Source organism: Geotrypetes seraphini, chromosome 2 (genome assembly GCF_902459505.1).
Source record: "Geotrypetes seraphini chromosome 2, aGeoSer1.1, whole genome shotgun sequence".
NCBI classification, from domain to species: Eukaryota; Metazoa; Chordata; class Amphibia; order Gymnophiona; family Dermophiidae; genus Geotrypetes; species Geotrypetes seraphini.
In genome coordinates, this window is record NC_047085.1 from 506,287,112 (window position 1) to 506,311,768 (window position 24,657).

General features: G+C 46.8%; 1 protein-coding gene across 1 annotated transcript; it reads left to right on the forward strand.

Annotated features, from left to right (window-relative positions):
- The first annotated feature begins 9,201 nt into the window (after positions 1-9,201).
- LOC117354962 (zinc finger protein 436-like) lies at positions 9,202-20,857 on the forward strand. Its single transcript, XM_033932921.1, has 5 exons — positions 9,202-9,361; positions 12,648-12,774; positions 14,680-15,993; positions 19,481-19,785; positions 20,642-20,857. The coding sequence occupies exons 1-5, from the start codon at positions 9,338-9,340 to the stop codon at positions 20,855-20,857; spliced, it is 1,986 nt and encodes a 661-aa protein (XP_033788812.1). The 5' UTR covers positions 9,202-9,337.
- The last annotated feature ends 3,800 nt before the right edge of the window (positions 20,858-24,657 follow it).

Here is a 24,657-nt window from a genome sequence, read left to right on the forward strand (position 1 = left end):
ATAAAATCATGAAAGGCATAGAGAAGGTGGAGAGGGACAGATTCTTTAGACTAGCAGGGGCAACTAAAACAAGAGGTCATTCAGAAAAACTGAGAGGAGACAGATTCATAACGAATGCAAGGAGGTTCTTCTTCACTCAGAGGGTGGTGGACACCTGGAACGCGCTTCCCGGAGAGGTGATAGGACAGAGTACAATTCTGGGGTTCAAAAAGGGACTGGATGACTTCCTGGAAGCGAAGGGGATTACAGGGTACAGATAGAGTTACCTTACAGGACATTGAGCAAATGGGGTATGGATATTTTAGGTTAGGTAGGGAACACTTCCAGGTCATGGACCTGGGGGGCCGCCGCGGGAGCGGACTGCCGGGCACGATGGACCCCTGGTCTGACCCAGCAGAGGCAATGCTTATGTTCTTATGTTCTTATCATTGTTAGCATTGCAAACAGTCTGGGCCTGGCTATGGGAAAATATGTCTGTAGTTTTCAGCAGGGTGTCCAGCATACACAAGTGAAAATCTAGGTCTGTAGAGTCCAGTTGAATCATCCATATGTCCAGGATATACATGTCACTATACAGCAGGGACATTATAGAAAGTTTATGGATATTTGGGAGCCATTGACAAAATTCTGTAAGGAATGACTGTTGATTTTGCCCTTTGTTCATAAACGTCCTGGGTGGGTGTATGGGAGGGGTTTGGGGAAATACTTTTAATTAGAGTGCAATTGTTGGATATGTAGAAAGGGAGGGATGATATATGTATTTGTCATAAAATATAATTTGATAGAATTTAAGTGTTGTTAAAATGTAAAATGTCTGTATAATATGTTGCACTTATTTTTGGCTTTAAAATTAATAAAGATATTAAAAAAGAAGCCAATTTCCCTCCAGCCCTATTCATTAGCTAGGGAGTCCTCACATATGAGAATATGCTTCAAGTTTTATTATTAGTTTTATTAGGATTTTATGTACCGCCTATCAAGGTTATCTAAGCGGTTTTACAATCATGTACTCAAGGATTTTCCCTATCTGTCCCGGTGGGCTCACAATCTATCTATCCTGCTTGTCCTGTGATAAAGCACAGTTATTTACCTGTAACGAGTGTTATCCAAGGCAGATATTCTCACATCCCACCACCTCCCCTTCTTGGCTTCTTAGCTTTCTTACTAAACTGATAGTCCCAAGAGTTGGCAGTGGGTGGGAAGGCACCACCACATGCGTGTATGGGACAGTCTTTTGATTTCTTAAAGTGAGAGTTCACTTTGGATGGTTTGTGCCAGGTTCCGTGGATGATATTACTCAAGTGAGAATATTTGTCTGCTGTCTTTGGACAACACCTGTCACAGATAAGTAACGGTATTTTACGTACCAAAACAGATCTGAAGTGGCAGGAGTGCTCAAATTCATTGATTTGCTATTCCATATGATAGTACCTAAGAGCTATTGTGTATAAGTGCAAGAGGTGGTGTGCAAATAGGCGGGGCATGAGTGGGCTATGGGTGATTCCTATACTTATACACAAAACCTATAGATTACTGTCGGACCACTCAGATTTTTGGCTCCTTTATAAAATTGACTCCCTTAACTCTACTCACTGCCATATCCAAGGAACAGCTCACAAACTTGCCCTGTCTAAAGATAAATGCTTAAAAATGTTTTGCAAATAGGAAACTGACAATTCTTGTCCTATATAACTTATCTTTCATTATAAAGTGTAGTTACTTACCTGTAACGTAGGTTCTCCGTGGACAGCAGGATAGTCAGCCACATATGGGTGTTGTCCCAACAGCTCCCAATTTGCAGATAAGCTCTCCAATAGCTCAGAGAGATTTTTTTTTTCTCTGAGCACATGCAGTGCCCGGGCCCCACTGGGCATGACCGAGCCCTACCCATTTCCCCCTGCTTCCCCCTAATCCCCAGGATGTTCCTAGCTGTGGCCGGGTCGGCCGTATGGGGAGGCGGGTGGGTTGTGTGGCTGACTATCCTGCTGTACACGGAGAACCTACGTTACAGGTAAGTAACTACACTTTCTCCTAGGACAAGCAGGATGAGTCAGCCACATATGGGTGACTCCCTAGCCGAGGGATGTACCGACTGGACCTGCGCCTTAGCGCTCTGTGCATCCCTCGCCTGGCTGTGGAGGCCGAGACGGGTAGGGTAATCGGGCGAAGCAGGTGAAGTTGAGGAAACAAGGTTTCAGATAAAGTGCTGTGTTAACTGAGCAATAATACTCACAGAACAGTGAACTGGTCAATGACAATCAATGAACAGTGAGAAACCAACTGGTCAACAGTGACAATTCGTACTTGCATGTGAGAATTCATACTTGCCTATTCCACATTCAGTCTAGACAGGAGTACTGGAAGACCTACTTAAACAGCGAAACTGGTCAATGACAATCAATGAACAGTGAGAAACCAACTAGTCAACAGTGACAATTCGTACTTGCATGTGAGAATTCATACTTGCCTATTCCACATTCAGTCTAGACAGGAGTACTGGAAGACCTACTTAAACAGCGAAACTGGTCAATGACAATCAATGAACAGTGAGAAACCAACTAGTCAACAGTGACAATTCGTACTTGCATGTGAGAATTCATACTTGCCTATTCCACATTCAGACTAGACAGGAGTGCTGAAAGACCTACTTAATTCACAGAACAGCGAAACTGGTCAATGACAATCAATGAACAGTGAGAAACCAACTGGTCAACAGTGACAATTCGTACTTGCATGTGAGAATTCATACTTGCCTATTCCACATTCAGACTAGACAGGAGTGCTGAAAGACCTACTTAATTCACAGAACAGTGAAACTGGTCAATGACAATCAATGAACAGTGAGAAACCAACTGGTCAACAGTGACAATTCGTACTTGCATGTGAGAATTCATACTTGCCTATTCCACATTCAGTCTAGACAGGAGTGCTGGAAGACCTACTTAATCAATATCTATAACACCCTACTTCATCAGTGTTTGTCGATATTTATAACACCCTACTTGATCAGTGTTCGTCAAGGCTGTGCTAGTGGTTGCTGTCCCTTCCGGGAGGGAAGAGCCACTTCCAAGACTGCTCGGTCAAATGCATTTGGAGCGTGGAATGCTATGTCGAGGCAGTAGTGCTTGGTGAAGGTGGGCATGGAGGACCAAGTGGCTGCATCGCAGATGTCCCCTATTGGTGTGTGGTGCAGATGAGCCGTTGTGGTGGCTATGGCTCTGCGCTGGTGGGTGTGGGCTCCCACCTGCGGTTGATGCTGCGCTTTTATATAGGTGAAGGGGATGCACTTGTATATCCAGCGCGAGCGCCTGCGTTTGGTGGCCGGTGCGTTTGGTGGTCTGTTTTGGTCGTAGGAGACGAACAATTGAGGCTTGTCTAATCTGCTGCATAGTCAGGGCCCGCACACAGTCCAGGAGGTGTTGCTGAGGTGGCTGTGTGCCTCCCTGTGGGGAGATGTAGAGTGCCGGGAGGCACGTTGAAGCCACCTTCGGTAAGAATTGGGGGTAGGTTCTGGGTACCACCCTGTTCTCATGGAGGAGTGTGTCGGTCGACACAATGGTCAGGGTTTTCCCGGCCAGGAATAAGGGCTCTGTCTCCCCCAAAGGTTTGAAGGGGTCGAGGTGAGCTGATGCGGCACCAAGTTGAGGTCCCACCCGGGCGGTGGTGGTCTGACCGGTGGGTGCAGATTGGACAGCCCCTTCATGAAATTTTGTGATTACTGAATGCCTCGACACTGGTTTGTTGTCTAGACCAGTGTGGTATGCCGTGATTGCACTTAGGTGGACCTTGATGGAAGTGAGTTTTAGGTCCCACTGAGATAAGCTCAGTATGTACTGCAGGATGTCCGGTATGGGACAGTTGTAGGGGTCTCGCTGCATGTCTGTGCACCGGTATCGGAATCTTCTCCATTTCAATCCCATAGCGTTTTCTGGTTGAAGGTCTTCTGGCTACCATAAGTGTGTGCTCCACGTCTTGTGGTAGATCCATGCGGTCAGGGCTAAGGAACGCAGGTCGTGGTGGAGGGTAAGGTTCCCGTGTTGTGTTATTAGAACTGCACTGATCGGGAGGGGGGAGAGGTGGGTGAACCGCTATCCCTTGCCGGAACGGGAACCATGGTTGCAGGGGCCCGAACAAGGCAATCATGATCACCGTTGCTCTGTCCTGAAGGATCTTCTGCAGGACTTAGGGTATGGCGGGTAGGCGTATAAGAGTCCGTGGTTCCAACTCACAGACAGACTGTCGGGGCTGAGACGGCGATGGGTTGATCTCTTTGTGCAGAAGGTCGAGTATTTTGAGTTCGGTTCGGTTGCAAACAGGTCGATGCTTGGTGTGCCCCAGGTGCTGAAGATCTTCGTCGCCACTGGGTTGAGACACCACTCATCGGGATCCAGCTGGTGGCTGAGGCTTTCTGCCAGGTCATTCTGCTCCCACGGGAGGTATGTTGCCTGGATGGGGCATTGAATGGAGTTGGTGAACTCCCACATGCGGCAAGCTTCCTTGCATAGCGAAGCTGACCCTGTCCCTCCCTGCTTGTTGATATAGTGCATGGCCACCTGGTTTTCTGTTTGGGTGAGGACTGCCCTGCCTGTCACCCATTGTTTGAAGGTTTCGAGGGCATTCCCTATGGCCCTGAGCTCCAGTAGGTAGATATGGAGTGAGGACGCCTGTGCGAGGATCGAGAAGGTGTGTCCCCCCTCCGTGTTTGGAGGCATCCATGGTGGCCACCAGCTGGTGAGGTGGTGGTCTGGTTTCCCTTTTGCTAAGTTATCTCGGGCCGTTCATCAGTGAAGCATCTTGTGTATGGGCTGGCGAATTGGTATCTGGGTGGTCAGAGGTTGGGTACACTGGTCCCAGTGACGTCTGAGGTGCTCTTTCAGGGATCTCATGTGTAGTCTGGTGTGCTGGACAACAAAGACCGCAGCCGAGACACAGGAGGGAGCGTGCTGACGATGAGCTGCTGGCAGGGATGCACTGGGCCAGGGATGTCATGGCGTTGATCTGGTAGTCCATAGGACGGCCTTGGTCTGTGTGGTGTCGATGACTGCCCAGATGAACGATATCCCCTGGGGGGGTATCAGGTGGGATTTCATGTAGTTGATGAGGAACCCCAGTTCTTGGAGGAGGGTTATGGTGGTTATCGGGGCTGCCAGCTGTCGAGATAAGATAGGACGCACACCCCTTGAAGGCGGGGATGTGCCACTGCCACGCACTTTGTGAACGCTCTTGGGGCCGTTGAGAGTCCAAGGGGTAGGACCTTGTACTGGAGGCTTCTGTTTTGGTTTTAGAAGCGACAATGCCTCCTGTGGGCTGGGTGCATGGGCACGTGAGTGTATGCACCTGTTGAGCTTGCAGAGATCCAGGATCGAGCGTTGTCCTTGTCCATGGGGACGCGGGAGTTACTGGAGTAGAAACCCCTTGGTGAGCTCCTCTGTTCGTCACCGCCTCTTTTGATTCTGCCGAAGCAGGTCCTCTCCTTGCTGCAGGAAAATTGAGTCCTCGGATGGAGGGTGCTCCGCCCACTCGGGGGGGGGGGGCGGGAGTGGAGACGAATTCGGAATCCCTGCTTGATGATGCTGAGGGCCCACTGGTCGATGGTGATCCCGGACCAAGCCTTCGCAGACAATCTGATCCTGCTGGGCCAGAGGGTGGTCAAGGTTCTGTTTTTGTCTTGGGGAGAGGGCTGTCCTTGGATGCCCCTGCCCCTTGGGCGGTGCTTGTTTGCGTAGCAGTTATGTTACTGTTGCGAGCGCTGGGGCACAGACTGTTGCCAGTGTGGACTGGCTTGGTAGTGAGCTGGAGTCCCTATTTTTTTTATTTATTTTCTCTCACTGGCCTCCTGATAAAGCCGCATCTAGAACTGGAGCGCAGGAATCCAGGGGCGTTGGAGGGGTGGGTCGTGCTGCCCTGTTTCTCTTAAGCGCCAAGGCTACCGCAATGTCCATGTATGGCTGCTGCGGGCTGTCGAATCTCTGGGCTGGAAAGATCTGGTACTTCAATCCCAGTCTCCTTGATGTTGGTTGCCCTGAAGAGGGAGTCAGCCAAATCTTGTCTCTGCAGGCCAGGAGGTTCTTGTGGACTGGAATCGCCACTGCCTGCGTGAAGTACTAGTACTGGTAGTTCAGGCCTTGTAGTACTCTGTCTTGGGTACTTGTTGTCCACCCACGTGGATCTTGAGAAAGGCTGTGAGTTTCTGGTGGGACTTGGGGTGAGTCCTCTTTTGTGGGTTTTCTTTTTTTTTTTTTGGTTAATTCTTTCTTTCTTTCTTTATTTTTGTGGGTGGTGACTCAGGGCGTGGCTGGAGGCTGGTGTGTTTTGTTCCTCCGTTGCTTGGGTGCATGGCATACCGCTGGAACGCGCCATGTTGTTGTGCATGGCTCTCTCTAAAGGGGGCATTGGGGGAGTGTTGCCTGCTGAGAGAGGAGTGGGTCAGCAGGAAGATTAACTGTTGCTGCTGGTCCCAACCATGGTGGTTCGCAGGTTCATGTGCTGCTCCACTTGACTGGTTGGGTGGCTCCATGTACCCCACCGACATTCTCTGTCCTTCTTGAGAGGGGGGGAGAGCCTGCAGAGAGGGGGCAGGATGCACCCCTTCAACTGTGCCAGTGCTCCTGGATGCGTTTCTCACTGTGCCTGGAGGCAGAGAAAGAGGAGTGATAATACCTCTTCAGTGGGCTTCCCCTGCTGTATTGCCTATTGTATATTAAACTATACAGCGCTGCATATGCCTTTCAGTGCTATAGAAATTATAAATAGTAGCAGAGTCCCTCATGCTGGCTGGGAAAGCACTCTGGCTAGGTATCTGAAGTGCAAACAGCTCTTAGGCTGAGGAGTTTCAAACCCCCACCTTTGGAGAGGCGTGGTCTGACATGCCGCATCACTGATGATATCAGCACCCTGCTGTGAAAAACAGACTCCTCGTTCCTGACATGAGAGGGGGAGGGGAGCGGGGTGGGGGAGGTGTGAACTGCAGACTCTGCAAGACCCCAAGAGGGAAAGAAGCATCGAGTTGGTTTTTTTATTTATTTATTTTTTTTCAGCATGTCCTTTACAAGCTGAACTCTGGGGCAACATGTCTCCTGCTGGTAGGAGAGGTCTGCAGGTCCCCTCCGAGGGAAAGAAGCATGGGAGTGTCTTTCTCCTTAAATTCAGATTGGGAGGAGGGTGGGGCAGAGCCCTCGGGGCTGCAAAAGATTATCAGAGGTTTTCCCAAAAACAAGCAGATAGGACTTATCTTTGGGGCTGGAGAGGGAACCCCGATCATCTCCCTGCAGAGGCTGGCTATACGCGGCAGCATGCAGTCTGGAGGGCGAAAACCCCAATCTGCTGATTGCAGAGGCTAGCTTTAAGCGGCAGCATGAAAAAACTCCGGGGGAGATCTCACAGTCTGGAGGGCGAAAACCCCGATCTGCTGACCGCAGAGGCTAGCTTTACACGGCAGCATGCAGTGACTCCTGGAGAGATCTCTCGGTCTGGTGAGACTCCTATCGGCTGCCCTGCAGAGGCTGGCTGTAAGCGGCAACATGCAGGGACTCCGGGAGATATTTCTCTACCGGGCCGAGTGCAGGCGGGGTGATTAGCTGAGCCAGGGCATTCTGGAGGCTCCTTGCCGCTGTAGCTTGTGGATCCTCCGCTGCTGCATTCCGATGAGGATGGCTGCTGGAGGAAGATTCTCGGGCCTCACTTCTCTTCATGAAGTCTCTCAGTGCCTTCTTCCTTAGCTTGCGTGCACGTGGTGACATGTGCGCACAATGCAAGCAACACGGAAACCTCGAGCGCCGGATCCAATCAGTGGGCGCACAATTCATGAGGATCCAGTGTGTTCATCTTTCTCCTGCATCCCAGTCGTTTCTTTAGATGATTCAGGCATCTTCAAGGTGATGAGTAGAAAAGTTGTAATGGAGAGCTGTAGAAAATCCGACCGATGGGAACGGGCGGAAACTAAAGACTGGGGATTAGGGGGAAGCAGGGGGACATGTGGATAAAGGTGAGCTGGTTGATAATAGTATACCTAGATTTTCAGAACGCTTTTGATAAAGTTCCTCATGAGAAAATTAAAGGGTCATGGGATAGGTGGCAAAGTTCAGTTGGTTCAGTTGATTACGAATTGGTTAAATGGTAATTTTTTTTCAATGGAGGAGAGTAAACAGTGGAGTGCTGCAGGGGTCTGGACTGGGACTGGTGCTCTTTAACTTATTTCTAAATGATCTGGAAATTAGAATGACGAGTGAGGTGATTAAATTTACAGATGACACTAAACTGTTCAAAGTTGTTAAAACGCATGCCGTACTTGCACGTCCCCTTCCCTTTCCCCATATCTCTAGTTGATCGCCGTGAGCAACTGCAACATGCTTGTTGTGACTGCTTCGTCGACTGCTGACATCACCCAAAGAAGGCTGTAGCAGTGTGAGTGATGAATCTGTTTAACGACAATGCAATGTCACATTTCCACAAAATCCTCAAAAGGAGGCAGAAGCAACTGTCATCGGGAGGGTTCCTTGTTAAAGTCACACAGAAAGAAACAGATTCCAGTGAACAACGATTCTGTTAGTTCTAGTGAAAGTCCTACACAATAACCCTCACCCTCTCCTCTCTCTCGTCTCCCTCACACCAGCCACGATTCTATTCCAAAACTAAAGTGCAGGTTATTGGCTTTACTGTATATATTTTTATTTTATACAGTACAGTATTTTGTATTAAAGTTTGTGGATAATTGAACGAATCGTCTGAGTTTCCATTATTTCCTATGGGGAAATTCGCTTTGATATATGAAGTGCTTTGGATTACAAGCATGCTTCCTGAATGAATTTTTTCTCCCAAACCAAAGTTTTACTGTAAAGAGAAAAAAAAAAGAAATCAAATAGAAGTAAATAAACAAGGAAATAAATAAATAAATGGAGGGGGGGGGACAGGAACAGGGGGAACAATGTATTTATGTCTCTAGGGCCCACCAAACAAATAATCCTGCCTGCTTCCAACCTTGCTCCTCCTTCCCTCCCTCTCTCCCCGCGCCAGGATCATTCTGACCAATGAGTGCCAGTAGGAGCTGAAACTCCTCCTCCTCCTCTCCCTCTCAGTGATAGTGGATCAATTTTCTGACCAATCAGCACTGAAAGGAGCAGAACCGAGAAGACAAGCCTGCCCCTCTCAATCAATGTGAAGCACCGCCTCTCCTTTGTGATGTCATCAGCCTGTACCCAACAGGAAACGAGCCTTAGAGCTCCAAATCTCACTTCCTGTCTCTTTGTTCCTTCTGCCACAGACAGGAGAGAAACCCTCAGCCGGAGAAAGAGCCCCAGATTCATTTCTAATCCTGGAAAGTACAAAAGCAGAGAGGAAAATGCCCGAGGGAGCTTCTGCCCAGGTAGGAGAGTCCCCCAGCTTCTTCCTTCTTGTTACAACACTGCTGCAGCTTTCTGACCTGGGATAGTGCAGAGTCAGGACCCTGAGCAGACCTGGACTGAGGAAAGACACTTTGAGACCCTCCTGAGGGGAAGGAGAGAGATCAGAGTCTCACAAGGGGAGATTGTGGGATGTGACTGCTTCCTTTTGCTATAGTCCTGCTCTGGGTCTGCAAATTATATACACACAGAAATCTTTCCCTCTGCCCTGCTGAGCCCAGCGCTGAGAAGTGCTCTGGGACTGAGTGTTATGTGGTTGTGAATGATATACACCCAAAAGCAATTCCCTTTACCTAATGAATCCCAGCACTGGGAGGTCTCCTGAAATATAACTCTGCTCTGGGATAGTGCAGGGCAGGATTAATTCATTGAGGGCCCCTAGGCACATAAGTATACTTGGCCCCCTAGCCCTGCCCCTCCCACATTTATTTACCTGTTTTCTTATTTACTTCTTTATTTCCACTTGTATTTCTTTTTTTCTTTTATTATAAAATTCAAAACAAAGATTACCATACCAGTACCAGTGTACAGTTTTAGTTCTATGCAAGCCCCAAACATCTCTGAACAAAACCCCCCTTTTGCCCAGGACTTTAACTTTAAACCCTTTCCATACTTATATAAAAGTGTTCAAATGCATTGTAAAGCAGTAATACTATCCGAAAGTTTGCAACTTCTCTCAACTGCCTCACTCTGTTGTCAAACTGTAACCCATATGTATGTATAAAAATACGTACATATGGGTAACTCCTCTAGTATGTTCCACTCCATGTATGTTAATTTGTAACAAAACAACAAGGCAAGCAGTCCACCAAAGAATCCAACGTGGAACAAAAGATCGGCAGCCAATAAAGAGATTCAAATCAGGTATATTCAAGGTGCTCCCAGGAACCATGCCTGATGCATTTCGCCAAACAAGGCTGCTCAACGCTAACAGAAAACCATATCTTTCATACACACAGGACACAGAACCACCCTCACCCAGTATGGAATAAGTAATCACAAACTAAACTCCCCACCCCCTTTTTACAAAAGCACGGAAGAGGTTTTTAGCGCTGGCTGGCGGGCTGAATGTTCTGTGATGTTCAGACAATCATAGGAATTCTATGACCATCGGAGCAGTGCAAAGCATTCAGCATTCTGCCTTGTGTTATAAACTGAAGGAACGGTACAGTTTGGGGTGAAGAAACAGGGGTGCATATCCCCCAATACTGAACAAAATATAAAGATAGCAGATTTGAAAAAAAGAGAAATAACAAATCACGTTACAAATTAACAAATAAAAATAAAACAAAAAATGGAAAATAAGATACCATTTTATTGGACTAATACATTTTTAAATTAGCTTTCAGAAGTCAATCCCTCTTTCCTTAGGTCAGTATCCTGTCTGGACCTGAGGAAGGAGAATTTTGTCTCTGAAAGTTAGCCAAAAATATATTAAAATTAGTCCAATACAAGGATCACCATTTCTATTTCTAAACATTTATCAACACAGCTACAATATTACTTTATCCTAAAGCAATAAAATAGATTTTTTTTTTCTACCTTTGTCATGTGGTTTCTGCTTTCCTCATCTTCTTGTCATTCGCTTCTTTCTATCCAGTGTCTGCCCCTTCCAGAAAATATCTACCTCCCTCTGCCATCTCTCCTCCTGCTCCCCCCTTCGCCCCCTATTGGTCTAGCATCCATCATCTTCCCTCTGTTCCCCCCCATGGTCTGGGATCTCTCATTCCATCTCTCCTTCTCTCCCCCTGTGGTTTTTAGTGTCTCTCTCTTCTCATTTACTCCACTCAGATCTGATATCTGTCTCCCCCGTTTCTGGGAATTCTCCTCTCTCTTCCCTTCTCTGTTCTTCCTTCTCTATTTCCTGCCTCCGTCTAAATTAAATTCTTTCTTACTATTCAATCCTCAGTTTCCTTCTTTTTACTGTGTCTACTCACAGCTTGCCACCCCTTTCCTTCATCCCTCCTCTATCTCACTAACTCTATCTTCTTCCCCCCATCCAGCATATGGGAAAGCAGCAGCAGTGGTGATGAGGTGAGGGCTCCTGAAGCTGACGGCACAAGTTCTCTCTACTTCTATCATCTGCCCCCTTCTCTCTCTCCACCTCAGGCAATTCCATCAGTTATCCTGCCCCCCCTCAGTGAATTGCCTGTGGTGGAGGGAGGGAGAGAAGAGGGCAGATGATGGAAGTGGGAAGAACTTGTGCCGTCAGCGTCGAGCGCATGCGGGAAAGCAGCAGTGAGGGGCTAGAGGTTATCTTCCTCTCATTCAAGTCCTTGCCACCCCCCGTCCCTTGATCGGTCCCACAATTTCCAGCATATTCCCCTCCCTCCATTCTTGTAGCCCAGCATCTCCTCTCTTGACATCTCCCTGTCCTTTTTCCTTCACTATCTTCCTATCCCATCTCTCTTCCCTCCTGTCCCTCTCCCCATAATCAATCATCTCACCACCTCTCTTCCCTCCCCTTCAGGGTTGAAGATTGCTTCCGCTCTCTTTCCTACTGTTCTCTCCCCCCGTCACCCTATGATCTAGCGCCCCTCCTGCCGTTGTCCAACATTTCCCCTTCTCTCCCTCCCTCTCATACCCTGCTCCAACATACCGTATTTCGACTGCCCTTCCATCTTCCCCTCCCAGGCCTGCCGACTTCCACTGATTTACTGCTTTCTGCCGCCCCTGCCGAAGATTGTAAACAACTTGAACACACGCCGCAGGGCTCTAGCAGTGTGCGTGCCGCTGACGGCTTCCTTCCTCCGCCCTCATGATGTAACTTCCCATTTGGTTGATGGAGGAGGAGGGAAGCAGTGTTAGAGCCCCGCGGTGTGTGTTCAAGTTGATTACAGGTTTCGGCAGCAGCGGGAGAAAGAGAGAAAGCAGTCGCCGGCTCTGTTTCTCCGATCAAGGGGGGGAGCCCGGTGTTGCCAATAGAGGGGGTGCCCAGTGTTGCCGATCGAGGGGGGGGGCCCAGTGTTGCCGATTGCTGCTGGGGGGGGGGGGGCTGGGCTGTCGCTGTTTGAAAAATGTTTTTTTTTTGAGAGGTCTCTTTTTGTGGGCCCCCCTGACCATTTTGGGCCCTAAGCAACTGCCTTCTTGGCCCATTGGGTAATCCGGCCCTGGGTAGTGTGTTACGTCATTGTAAATTATGTGCACCAGTACATTTTCCTTCTCCCCAATGAGCACCAACCCTGGGAGGCTTCTTTATGGAAGTTTTGCTGCAGAAGATGCTGAGTGTGATTCTGGTTTATATTTTAGAAGCAGGTGACATTTGAGGACATCACTATCTCTTTCACCCAGGAGGAGTGGGCGTATTTAGATGAAGAGCAGAAGAAGCTCTACAGGGAGGTGATGAAGGATAATTATCAGATGCTGATCTCTCTGGGTAAGAGATAAATTTACTTCCAGTGCAATAGGAATGCTACGATATTCCAAAAGAGATGAGAATTATCACTGGGAAGACTCCCAGATCCAGATCTACCTCTCCACACCAGATATTTCTACAGGAATCCAGATCCTAGTCTCAGCATGTCTTATCTCAGATTGATGCCTGGATATCTCACTGCTATCTAAAACTGAATATGGGGTTTGGCCAGATACAACTGACCTGGATTGGCCACCGTGAGAACGGGCTACTGGGCTTGATGGACCATTGGTCTGAACCAGTAAGGCTCTTCTTATGTTCTTAAGTACAGGACCTCCTTAGGGGGAAAACTGCTTTTGTGAAGTTACTAGGGCTGCTCGTTCAAAAGGGGGTTATATCATGCATTTTATCAGTCTCTGAATGTGCGTGGAGAAACTCCTTTGAACTACATGCCAATTTCAGAGAGCTGTTCAATGAGGAGAGGATGACTTTAGAATTGTCAGTGTCCTATTTGCAAAACATTTTTTTAAGCATTCATCTCTAGGCAGTGTAAGGTTTAGAGTTGTTCCTTAGAAATGGCAATGTTCTATGCATTTCCTTCAATTCCTTTAATCAAGGCAGCACTTCTCAAATTTTACCAGGAATCAGCCACCATGATACTCATCGCACCTCAGTGGCCTACAAATGAGCAAACAGAAGTCAATCACTCTGCAAGTCTTTCCAACACCACTGTCACAGAACGAGGGCTTTCTACTGCATCCCAGTCTACTTTCTTTAGCTCTCACAGCATGGTATCTCTCTCCCAACCAGTAGATACCCTTTTGCTCTCTGCACCAGTGTCGGCTATTATTGAAGCCTCCAGAAAGCCATTAATACAGCACTACCATATCAAGTGGACTCTCTATTCCTTGTGGTGTAATGCCAAATATCTGGATCCAGTGACCTGTTCTGTTCCGGATTATCTCCTACACCTCTCTAATTCTGAATTAAAGACTAATTCAGTGAGGATTCATCTCGGTGCTATAATTGTTTTTCACACACAAGCCTGTAGCAGTACAGCCTCTGATTTCTAGATTAATGAAAGGGTCTGTACAATATCAAGCCGCCTATGAAACCTTCAATGGCATGGGTCCTTAATAAAAACATAAGAACTGCCTCTAACTTTTGCAGATACTTTTTCATATTTTCCACTCCCTCTTCAGTGTCTACTCTGTTACAAATCTTGGTATCATCTGCAAAAAGGCACACTTTTCCTTCTAACCCTTCAGCAATGTCACTTACATACATATTGAACAGGATTGGCCCCAGCACCGAACCCTGAGGGACTCCACTAGTCACCTTTCCTTCCTTCGAGCGACTTCCATTAACCACCACCCTCTGGCGTCTGTCCGACAGCCAGTTTCTGACCCAGTTCACCACTTTGGGTCCTAACTTCAGCCCTTCAAGTTTGTTCAACAGCCTCTTATGAGGAACTGTATCAAAGGCTTTGCTGAAATCCAAGTAAATTACATCTAGCACTAGTAAATTACATTGTCACTTTTAAGTTTGTCGATATGGTAGTATACCTGGTCCAAGTACCTAAGAGCTATTGTGTATAAGTGCAAGGGGTGGTGTGCAAATAGGTGGGGCATGAGTGGGCTATGGATGATTCCTATACTTACACACAAAACCTAGAGATTACGGTCGGAGCACTCAGATTTTTGGCACCTTTATAAAATTGACTCCCTTAACTCTACTCACTCCCATTTCCAAGGAACAGCTCACAAACTTGCACTGTCTAAAGATAAATGCTCAAAAATGTTTTGCAAATAGGAAACTGACAATTCTGGTCCTATATAACTTATCTTTCATCATAAATAAGTCTTATCTTAGAAACCACTGCTGTTTTCTAATTCATGAGAAATAACTTCTGTTTATATCCAGCAGATCATCAGATCCGACCTGAATGGCAGAGAATAAAGAGTCAAAGAGAAGATCCGGTAGAAATGGACCAAATCCAAACACAGTCAGAAAATATCTATGAGAATATTTCCCAGAGACCTGACAACATTAGCACAAAGAATTGTAAGCAGGGATCAAAGGAACAGAGAAACCCTGCAGGAGCCACAAAGGAGGGACTCACTAAGTGTGAGATAAATGATGGAAACATCCCTGAGGACAAGAGACACCTAGCAGAGAGACCCTTCCAAATTCATAATAGTGGTAAAGTGACTTCTGAATTCCTCCATGGCAAGAAGAAAGGAAAAAAACACCAGAAAGAACTCCAACTGCATAAAAGTGATCATAAAAATGAGAAACTATTTACATCTGCTGAGTGCAATAAAAGTTTCACTCAGCTTTCAACTCCAAAAAGTAAGAAAATAATCCACACAAGGTACAGACCATTTACGTGTTCTGAGTGTAATAAAAGCTTCACTCTCCTTTCAGGTCTAAAAAAACACCAAGTGATCCACACAGGGTACAAACCACATACGTGTACCGAGTGTAATAAAAGATTCATTCGCCTTTCAGGTCTAAAACAACACCAAGTGATCCACACAGGGTACAAACCACATACGTGTACTGAGTGTAATAAAAGCTTCACTCAATTTTCAGGTCTAAAAATACACCAAGTGATCCACACAGGGTACAAACCACATACGTGTACCGAGTGTAATAAAAGCTTCACTCACCTTTCAGGTCTAAAAAAACACCAAGTGATCCACACAGGGTACAAATCACATACGTGTACCGAGTGTAATAAAAGCTTCATTCGCCTTTCAGGTCTAAAACAACACCAAGTGATCCACACAGGGTACAAACCACATACGTGTACCGAGTGTAATAAAAGCTTCACTCAACTTTCAAGTCTAAAAAAACACCAAGTGATCCACACAGGATACAAACAACATACGTGTACCGAGTGTAATAAAAACTTCACTCATCTTTCAGGTCTAAAACAACACCAAGTGATCCACACAGGGTACAAACCACATACGTGTACCGAGTGTAATAAAAGCTTCATTCAACTTTCAGGTCTAAAACAACACCAAGTGATCCACACAGGGTACAAACCACATACGTGTACCGAGTGTAATAAAAGCTTCACTCTCCTTTCACGTCTAAAAAGCCACAGAATGATCCACACAGGGTACAAACCATATACGTGTACTGAGTGTAATAAAAGCTTCACTCTCCTTTCAGGTCTAAAAAGTCACAAAATGATCCACACAGGGTACAAAACACATTCGTGTACTGAGTGTAATAAAAGCTTCACTCATCTTTCAAGTCTAAAAAGTCACAAAATGATCCACACAGGGTACAAACCACATTCGTGTACTGAGTGTAATAAAAGCTTCACTCATCTTTCAAGTCTAAAAAGTCACAAAATGATCCACACAGGGTACAAACCACATACGTGTACCGAGTGTAATAAAAGCTTCATTCGCCTTTCAGGTCTAAAACAACACCAAGTGATCCACACAGGGTACAAACCACATACGTGTACTGAGTGTAATAAAAGGTTCACTCAACTTTCAAGTCTAAAAAAACACCAAGTGATCCACACACGATGCAAACCATATAAGTGTATTGAGTGTTAAAAGCTTCACTCGCATTTCAAATCTAAAAAGCCACAGAATGATCCACATAGGGTGCAAACCATATACGTGTACTGAGTGTAATAATAGCTTCACTCAGCTTTCAACTCCAAAAAGTCAGAAAATGATCCACACAGGGTACAAATCATATACGTGTACTGAGTGTAATAAAAGCTTCACTCAGCTTTCAGATCTAAAAAGTCATGAAATGACCCACACAGGGTACAAACCATTTACATGTACTGAGTGTAATAAAAGTTTCACTCAGCTTTCAAATCTAAAAAAACACCAAGTGATCCACACAGGGTGCAAACCATATACGTGTACTGAGTAATAAAAGCTTCATTCATCTTTCAAATCTAAAAAGTCACATAAGGATCCACACAGACTACAAACCATATACATGTAATAATAATAATAACAACTTATATACCGCAATACCGTGAAGTTCTATGCGGTTTACAAAGATTAAACAAAGGAACAAATTGATTGACTTTAAGAGGGGAGGAAGAAAGAGGGTTAATAGGACAGGAAATCCATTTTTGAGGAGAGAGTGATCAATAGAACAAGTTAATCACTATAGAGGGGAGAGGGGAGAGAGAAGAGAGGATTAGTTGTCTGGATACTTTAGTGTACTGAGTGTAATAAAAGCTTCATTCAACTTTCAGGTCTAAAAAAACACCAAGTGATCCACACAAGATAAAATTGACTCCCTTAACTTGACACATTGCCATTTCCAAGGAACAACTCTCAAACTGTCTAGAGATGAATGCAACTAGGACATTGACAATTGTCAAGTCATCCTCTCCTAACTGAACAGCTCTCTGAAATTGGAATCCAAGACACCTCACTACATTCACCTCTTTCCTGACTAGCATCCAAAGCACTCAGCTCAAGGATGCGCAACCCTGCAGTGGGTTCTTCTGTCCCCGCTGTTATTGAAGCTCTACGGTAGGCCTGTCCTAGACATATCCCGCAAATATCAAATACAAATTCACTCCTTCGCAGATAAGATCCAATTGTACCTACTGCTAGGAGGAATCCGTGACACCTAGATCACAAAAATACTAAACTACCTCTCAGAAATCAAAAAGTTAATGTCTCTCATCAAATCACAACTAAATGCCTCCAAGACGGGACTCCTTTGGATCCACAAAGAACACTGCAACTGTACCCATCCTACACTGCACTAGGACTCAACTACCGTAACTGCAAAAGACTAAGCACGCAGCCTAGGAATACTTCCTCATTTTACTACCTGCGACAAATTAATAACTATTTTTTTGAGTCTGACTTCACCCAACTACTCTATGCCTTAGTACTCTCCCGCATAGATTACTGCAATGCACTATTCTGCGGTCTAACGGCGAAGAACGTACAACGGCACCAGCGTGCTCAAAATGCAGCAATCAGAGTGCCCTTGACTTTGTTTCCCAGGCTCTATCGTTGGCTCACTGGCTGTCCGTAGCCAAACATTGTGTCTTCAAGGGCCCGATGCAAGCATTCAAATCCTTACATGACATGGCGCCGGGCTACATAACAACCAAGCTTCCTCCATATGTACCAAACAGCTCCCTTGCTGAAATACGCCTTAAACGTCCTGGTCATGCCCTTCAACCGCACTCCACCAGATGACATTTCTACTCCCACTTCATACCGAGCCACTGGAACCAACTGCCCCCACAGATCAGATTCCTTGAAGGACTCCTCAGCTTTAGGAAATCGATAAAAACATACCTCTTCACCTAACTCTCCTGCCTGTGACCCATGGATTTTAAAGAAATGTTTATTGGTGTCACATTAGGAAAAAGCTTGTATTGATCAGTTTTGCACTATGGCAAATTGTGACCTGTAGACTGTATATTGGTATTAGACCCCTACTATGTGTCAAGTTATGGTAAAATCCTGTATTGTAAACATGTGCTGTAATTATGGCAAATCATAACCTGTTAACTGTATAGTATGTACGTCTATCCTGTAACCCGCTCTGCGCTCTTTGGGGAAAACGGGATAGAAACCAAATTAAATGAATAAACAGCGTGTGAGGCAACTGTGAACCAAGAAGGACAAGTGTGGAAATACTGAAGTTTGCTTTATTCCTAATAAATAGTTTGCTCTCTGATTCTGTGAGTTAACAGGATCAGGCCAAAGTGAAAATGAATCTTCTGGGTGTTTCTATGCCGACCTCTCCTGCTAATCCTGTCCAGCCTGTTACACTCCCATGACCCGCCCCTTTTTTGGTTTGCAAGTAAGTTTTTAGGTGCAGATCCAAACAATTAAATTGCTCATGAAATTTGGGTATAATCTGGTTTTCCATTGCTAGTCTGGATCACGTAATTTGGGTACATGACCAAAATTCTGCAAGCGGTTTTGGGAGAGTTTTATAGATGTGAGAAATTAAAATATTAATACATTTTCCAATGATGTTAATTGTTGCAAAATAATACATAAAGAACCTAACATGGGGGATGTCTGGAGGAAGGGGAGAATACTGTTATCACTTTTTGTCTGATTTGCTGGCACATCTTTGAAAAATGTAATAAATATATTTAAACATAAAAGAACATAACATTTACATATAATACATCTAATCAAGTGTGGTTAAATAAAAAAGAAAATATATACATATAATTGTAATAGGTTAGAGTGTCATATAATAAATATCCTGTGGAGGTAACATTATGCAAATAAGGATAAATTAATGAGTGGTAATAAAAACCAAATGAAATACAGTAAAACCTTGGTTTGCGAGCATAATTCATTCCAGAAGCTTGCCTGTAATCCAAATACTCGTATATCAAAGCCAATTTCCCCATAAGAAATAACGGAAACTCAGACAATTCGTTTCACAACCCAAAACCTTTAATACAAAATACTATACATATTTGTATTGCAAAACCTCGCTCATTTAGAACAGTCACTATACTCCTGCAGTGTCCGAGAGAGAAGAAGCATCGGCTCAGTTGCGATGTGTGTATACTGTGTGTACTGTATTTCAAGATAAACAAATAATATAGAACAATATAACACTACTGAAACTTCCGGCGGAAACATGGCGCTGTAGACAGCTCGCTGCTGCAGCTCCGAAACACCTGATCGCGGCTCGGCACTTATCCTGCTCGTTAAACCTCGGGTTCGGTCCTCCCCAGATATTGCTGTGCTGCCTGGTGGTGGGAGTGATTTTGGCGCTTCAACACCCGCCGTGATGGCCTCCAAGCCAGTCCGTAAGGAACGGGAGCGGAGCAAGCTGCCAGAGCCTAAGATGGCGGACCACGTGGCTCCCCCATCGCTGGAGGCTCCTCACTCCTCCTGGGTGGCGGCAGTTTCGTCGGAGGTTCAGGCAGCGCTTGAGAGTTCCCTGGGGGATAAATTACAGCGCATCCTGGACAAACTTGACACCCTGGATCAACGTTTTGCCTCCCTTACATCGGAGGTCAAGGAGACACAGCAGAGGGTGAGTGCTGCCGAGGATCAGGTTCTGCGGCTTGCCCAGGAGCAGTCAGCCCACACTGCCTCTTTGCGCTGTGAGCCAAGGTGGACGACCTGGAGAACAGGTCCCGCCGTAATAATCTTCGCTTTGTGGGTCTGCCCGAATCGGTGCGAGATGTGGAGCTGGGGGCGCTGTTGGAACGCTGGCTGCCTGAATCTTTATAATAATAATAATAACTTTATTTTGTATACCGCCATACCCAGAGAGTTCTAGGCGGTTCAAAGCAATTAATAATATTACAAAGGAAGGTAACATTGGGAAATTACAATTTTTTTGGAATGAACATGTCATTTAAGTAGACAAGAATTAACATTTTTTTGGGGAGTACAGGTCAATGAAGTTGACAGAATATATAATGAAGTACAATAGGAATATACAAGAGTGTACAATAGGAGGGAAAAAATACCGGTCAGAGAAGTTAGTTGGTTTGGAGGGTACAGTTAGGAGGGGAAGGTGGAGGTTCATGTGTATTGAAGGGAGTAGAAGGAACGGGCGGGAGTGTTAGGGATTCTGTCCATGGAATAAGTGAGTTTTGAGTTTTTTTCTGAAGTCCAGGTAAGTAGGGGCATCAAGTATAATTTGGGCAAGCCATGAGTTTAGTTTGGCCGCCTGGAAGGAGAAGGTTTTATCTCTACCATCCTCCTCTGGGCCTTTGCGGGTGGAGCGGGCGCATCGCTTGGGGCAACGGAGAGAGAATGCTGACCGGCCCCGAGTGGTCATTTGCCGTATCCTGAATTATCACCATAAGCTGGAGGTCCTGCGTGCGTTGCGGCAAGGCAAGAAGCTCTTGTATGACAACCGGCCCATTCTTTGCTTTCAGGACTACTCTGCAGAGGTCTCTCAGGCAAGGCGCTGGTTTTCACCTTTGTGCACTCGTCTCATCCAGCATCACATTGCCTTTTCTTTGCAATATCCGGCTCGTTTGCGGTTGACCCATCTGGGTAGAGCTCATCACTTTGACACCTTGGAGGCAGCGCAACGGTTTGTGACGGAGATGATGCCTGAAGATCCAGCGCAGGGAGCGGTCGTGGACTGAGACGACCCAATTTCTGAGGACTGGACTGTAGTTCGCTTTTGGACTGGTGGTTTTTCTCCACTCCATCCGAGTTGGGACTCTGGGTCACCCTGAGGGTGTGCCTGGCTGGTGTGTGTGTGGATGAGGTGGGGGATTGGCATGCTTGTCCTGTGGGTGTATGGTATAGGGGCCTTTTGGTTTGTGTTTTTTGGTTTTTTCTCTTTTCCTTGGGGTTTTCCCTGTGTTTGTTTGGTCTGTTCCTGGCCCCTCCTGTTCTGTATTCCTTGGGGACTTAGCTGGGTGAGTGAGGTTGAGTGTAGGTGATGTGGCTGTGGGGATCGGGGAGGGGATGGGTGGTTTGAGTGCTCTGGGGGGGTTTGGTTGCTGGGTTTGTTCTTTGGTATTTTGTGAGTTTTGGGGACTGCGGACCAGGGGTTATTGGTCAGTGATCCCGTGGGAGGGTGTTCATGGTTTCCTGGAAGTGATGCCCTTTTTGGGGTGACTTGGGTGTGGGTTGGGTGAGGGTTGGTTGTGGAGGGGGGATAGAGGGGTGGGGAGGGGAGTGGTTGGGGGAAGGGGGGAGGTCTTGAAGGGTCTCAGGGATTCTGCGGTTGGGTTCATTGTGGAATTTTGTGGGGGTGGGGTTGGGGGGTTGTGTGGTCTGGGATTGAATTGGTGGCAGGGGTATGGCTGGCTTCTTGGGGTAGGAGGATGCTTGACACTGGAGGAGTGGTGGCTGGGACGCTTCTCTGGTACTTTACTGGTTCCTTCTTTTTGTTCTACTTTTCTACTGAGTGGACTACTCTGGAATACACTTTAACTTCTTGGAATGTTGGGGGGATCCACTCCCCTATTAAGCGCTCAAAAATTTTGCAGCGTTTGAATCGTTCTAAAACCTCCATTGCCTTTTTACAGGAGACCCGTTTATCCTCAGCGGAACATGCTAAGCTCTGTACCTGGTGGGTGGGTTCCCATTTGGAGGCGCCCGCCGTTGGGGGAAAGGGAGGTGTTATTATTTTGATCCGTAAGGGTCTCCGCCTACAAACCCAGAGAGTGCTCCGTGACCCTAGTGGGCATTATATCGTTGCCTTAGTGTTGCTCGATAATCGGCCCCTTTTGCTCTGCAATGTCTATGCTCCTAACAATCCTTCGGACAGGTTTTTTCGGGGGCTTCGCAATCAACTCTTGCAGTTTGGCCCGATGCTTGTGGGCGGGGACTTCAATGAGGTACCGGATCCTAAGTTGGATCGCTCTGCTTCTTCTGGCAGAGAGACCTCCAAACTTTATACGGGTGCCCAGCTCCTGGAATCTACTTTGGGGCTGCTTGATGTGTGGCGGGTGCTACACCCTTTGGAGAGGGATTACTCCCACCTATCTAGGGCGCATGGGACGCTTTCCCGAATCGATTTTATCCTCATTTCCCGCAACCTGCTTCCCGGGTGTTGGGGGTAGATATGGGCCCCATTGAAATTTCTGACCACGCTTGGGTGGGATTTCGGTGGACCTGGGACGATTCCCCGCTTTCTAGAGGGACCTGGCGATTTCCGTGTTATCTGTATAGGGATACTCGTTTTCAAGAGTTTTTGGTGCAGCGATGGCATGATTTTCAACACAATAATCAGCAGCATCGCGATGATCCCATTCTCTATTGGGAGACGGCTAAGGCTGTATTACGGGGGGATGTCATTGCTTATGTGGCCCGGGAGTCGAAGCTTAAGTATAGGACGGTTCTGGCTTTGGAACGGAAGGCGACTGTGTTGAGACGTCAATATAGCAGGGCACCCTCATTCCTGCTTCGCACGCAGCTTCTGGAGGTCCAGCAGGAACTGAACGAATTATTGCATCTCCGGGCTATGCGGACGCGGGCATACTTTAAGTTTCATTTATTTCGATTTGCGAATAAGAGCAGCTGATTGCTGGCCCGCATGGCGCATCCGCGGGGAGGACCTGAGAGCGTCTCCGCTCTTCGGGACTCTTCTGGGGTGCTGTATCATCGGCCGGAGGAGATCTGTGAGCTGTTGCGGGCATTTTTTGCTGAGGTGTATACGGATCCAGGTCATGAGATTTTGGATGGGCAACTCTATCTTGACAGCCTCGATTTGCCCTGTTTATCTCAGTGGGATGCTGCCGCTTTGGATCTTCCCTTTACTGCAGAGGAGGTAGAGTGGGCGATAGGGGTCAGTCCGTTAGGAAAGGCGCCGGGCCCGGATGGGTATCGGAGTGAGTTCTATAAATTGTTGATGACGAAGATAGCGCCGGTGTTGGCTGAAGTTTATAATCTGAGTGTTGCTAAGGGCTTTTTTCCTCGTTACGTGAATTTAGCGTTTATTATAGTTCTCCCAAAGCCCGGTAAGGACCCTCTTTTGCCTGAATCGTACCGTCCTATTTCTTTGTTGAATTATGAGGCGAAGCTTCTGGCAAAAATTTTGGCTGCCCGCCTGGCGCACGTTCTGCCCTCTGTGATCTCGGACTCTCAGGTGGGGTTTGTGCGGGATCGACCTGTAGCTAAGAATATCCAGCGTATCTTGTTGGCTCTGGAACGGGTGGGACAGGAAGGTAGCCCCTCCATGCTTATTAGTTTTGACGCCGAGAAGGCTTTTGATAGAGTGCGGTGGGGTTACCTCTTTGCGGTGCTTAGGACGTACGGTTTGGGCCCTTTCTTTTTTGGTGCAATCCAGGCGTTGTATAGTGATCCCGCTGCGCGGATTTTGGTTAATGGGACTTTTTCAGGTTTTTTTTAACATTCACCGAGGGACTCGCCAGGGCTGCCCCCTGTTGCCGCTCTTGTTCGTGCTTTCTTTAGACCCTCTACTTCGTGAGATTCAGGCTAATGCGGATATTCGGGGCTTGGCATTGGGAGATTCTCATTTTAAACTTGCGGCGTTTGCGGATGATCTCTTGGTCTTTTTAACGGACCCGCAGCGTTCCTTGCCCGTGTTGCTGGAGAGCCTTCAGGAATATGGGGATTTCTCCGGCTTTGCCTTGAACTTCGCGAAATCTGAGGCTTTGGCTTCCTCGGCTCACCTTCCGCAGCTTTGGGGGGATCGTTTTCCGTTGCGCTGGGCCGACTCCTCTTTTTGATACCTGGGGATCCGGATGACTATGGATGTAGCCCAACTGTATCGCCTTAACATTGATAAACTCCTTGCCGACACTAAACTGTTCCTAGCCAAATGGCAGGCGCTGCCGCTGTTTCTGTTGGGTAGAATTCATTTATTTCGTATGGTTGTCTTCCCGAGGTGGCTTTACGTTCTCCAGACTCTTCCCCTTTCTTTGTTGCAGAGGGATATTCGGTCCCTCACCTCCTTGTTGTCACGGTTCTGTTGGGGAGGGCGGAGACCTAAATTGAAATGGTCACTGTTGGTGGGGCCTGCCTCCGGGGGTGGTTTGGGGGTGCCCGACATCAGGGTTTATAATCAGGCTTGCTTGCTGCGTCATGTTAGTGATTGGGTGTTGGGCACCTCTTTCTACACGGATCTTTCTATGGAACGGGATAATTTCTATCCTCTTCATCTTTTGTATCTCCTTCATGCCCCTTTATCTAAATTGCCAAGAAACTGTAAGCGTAGCCTTCTGTTTCGGTCCTTGTGGACAGTGTGGCACTAGATCCTTAGGTTGTGGAATCAGGACTCCCATACTAGTGCCCTTTTGCCATTGGTGGGGAACTTAGCTTTCCCTCCGGGGGTTGGACCCTCCGTTTTTAGTCGCTGGAGGGCTCGGGGGGTGGAGCAGTTGAGGCATGTTCTGCAGGATGATGGGTCTCTACTTTCTTGTGCTGAGTTGGCGGGGAGGGGGGTTCCTGAGCTTGGTCTTCCTTTTGC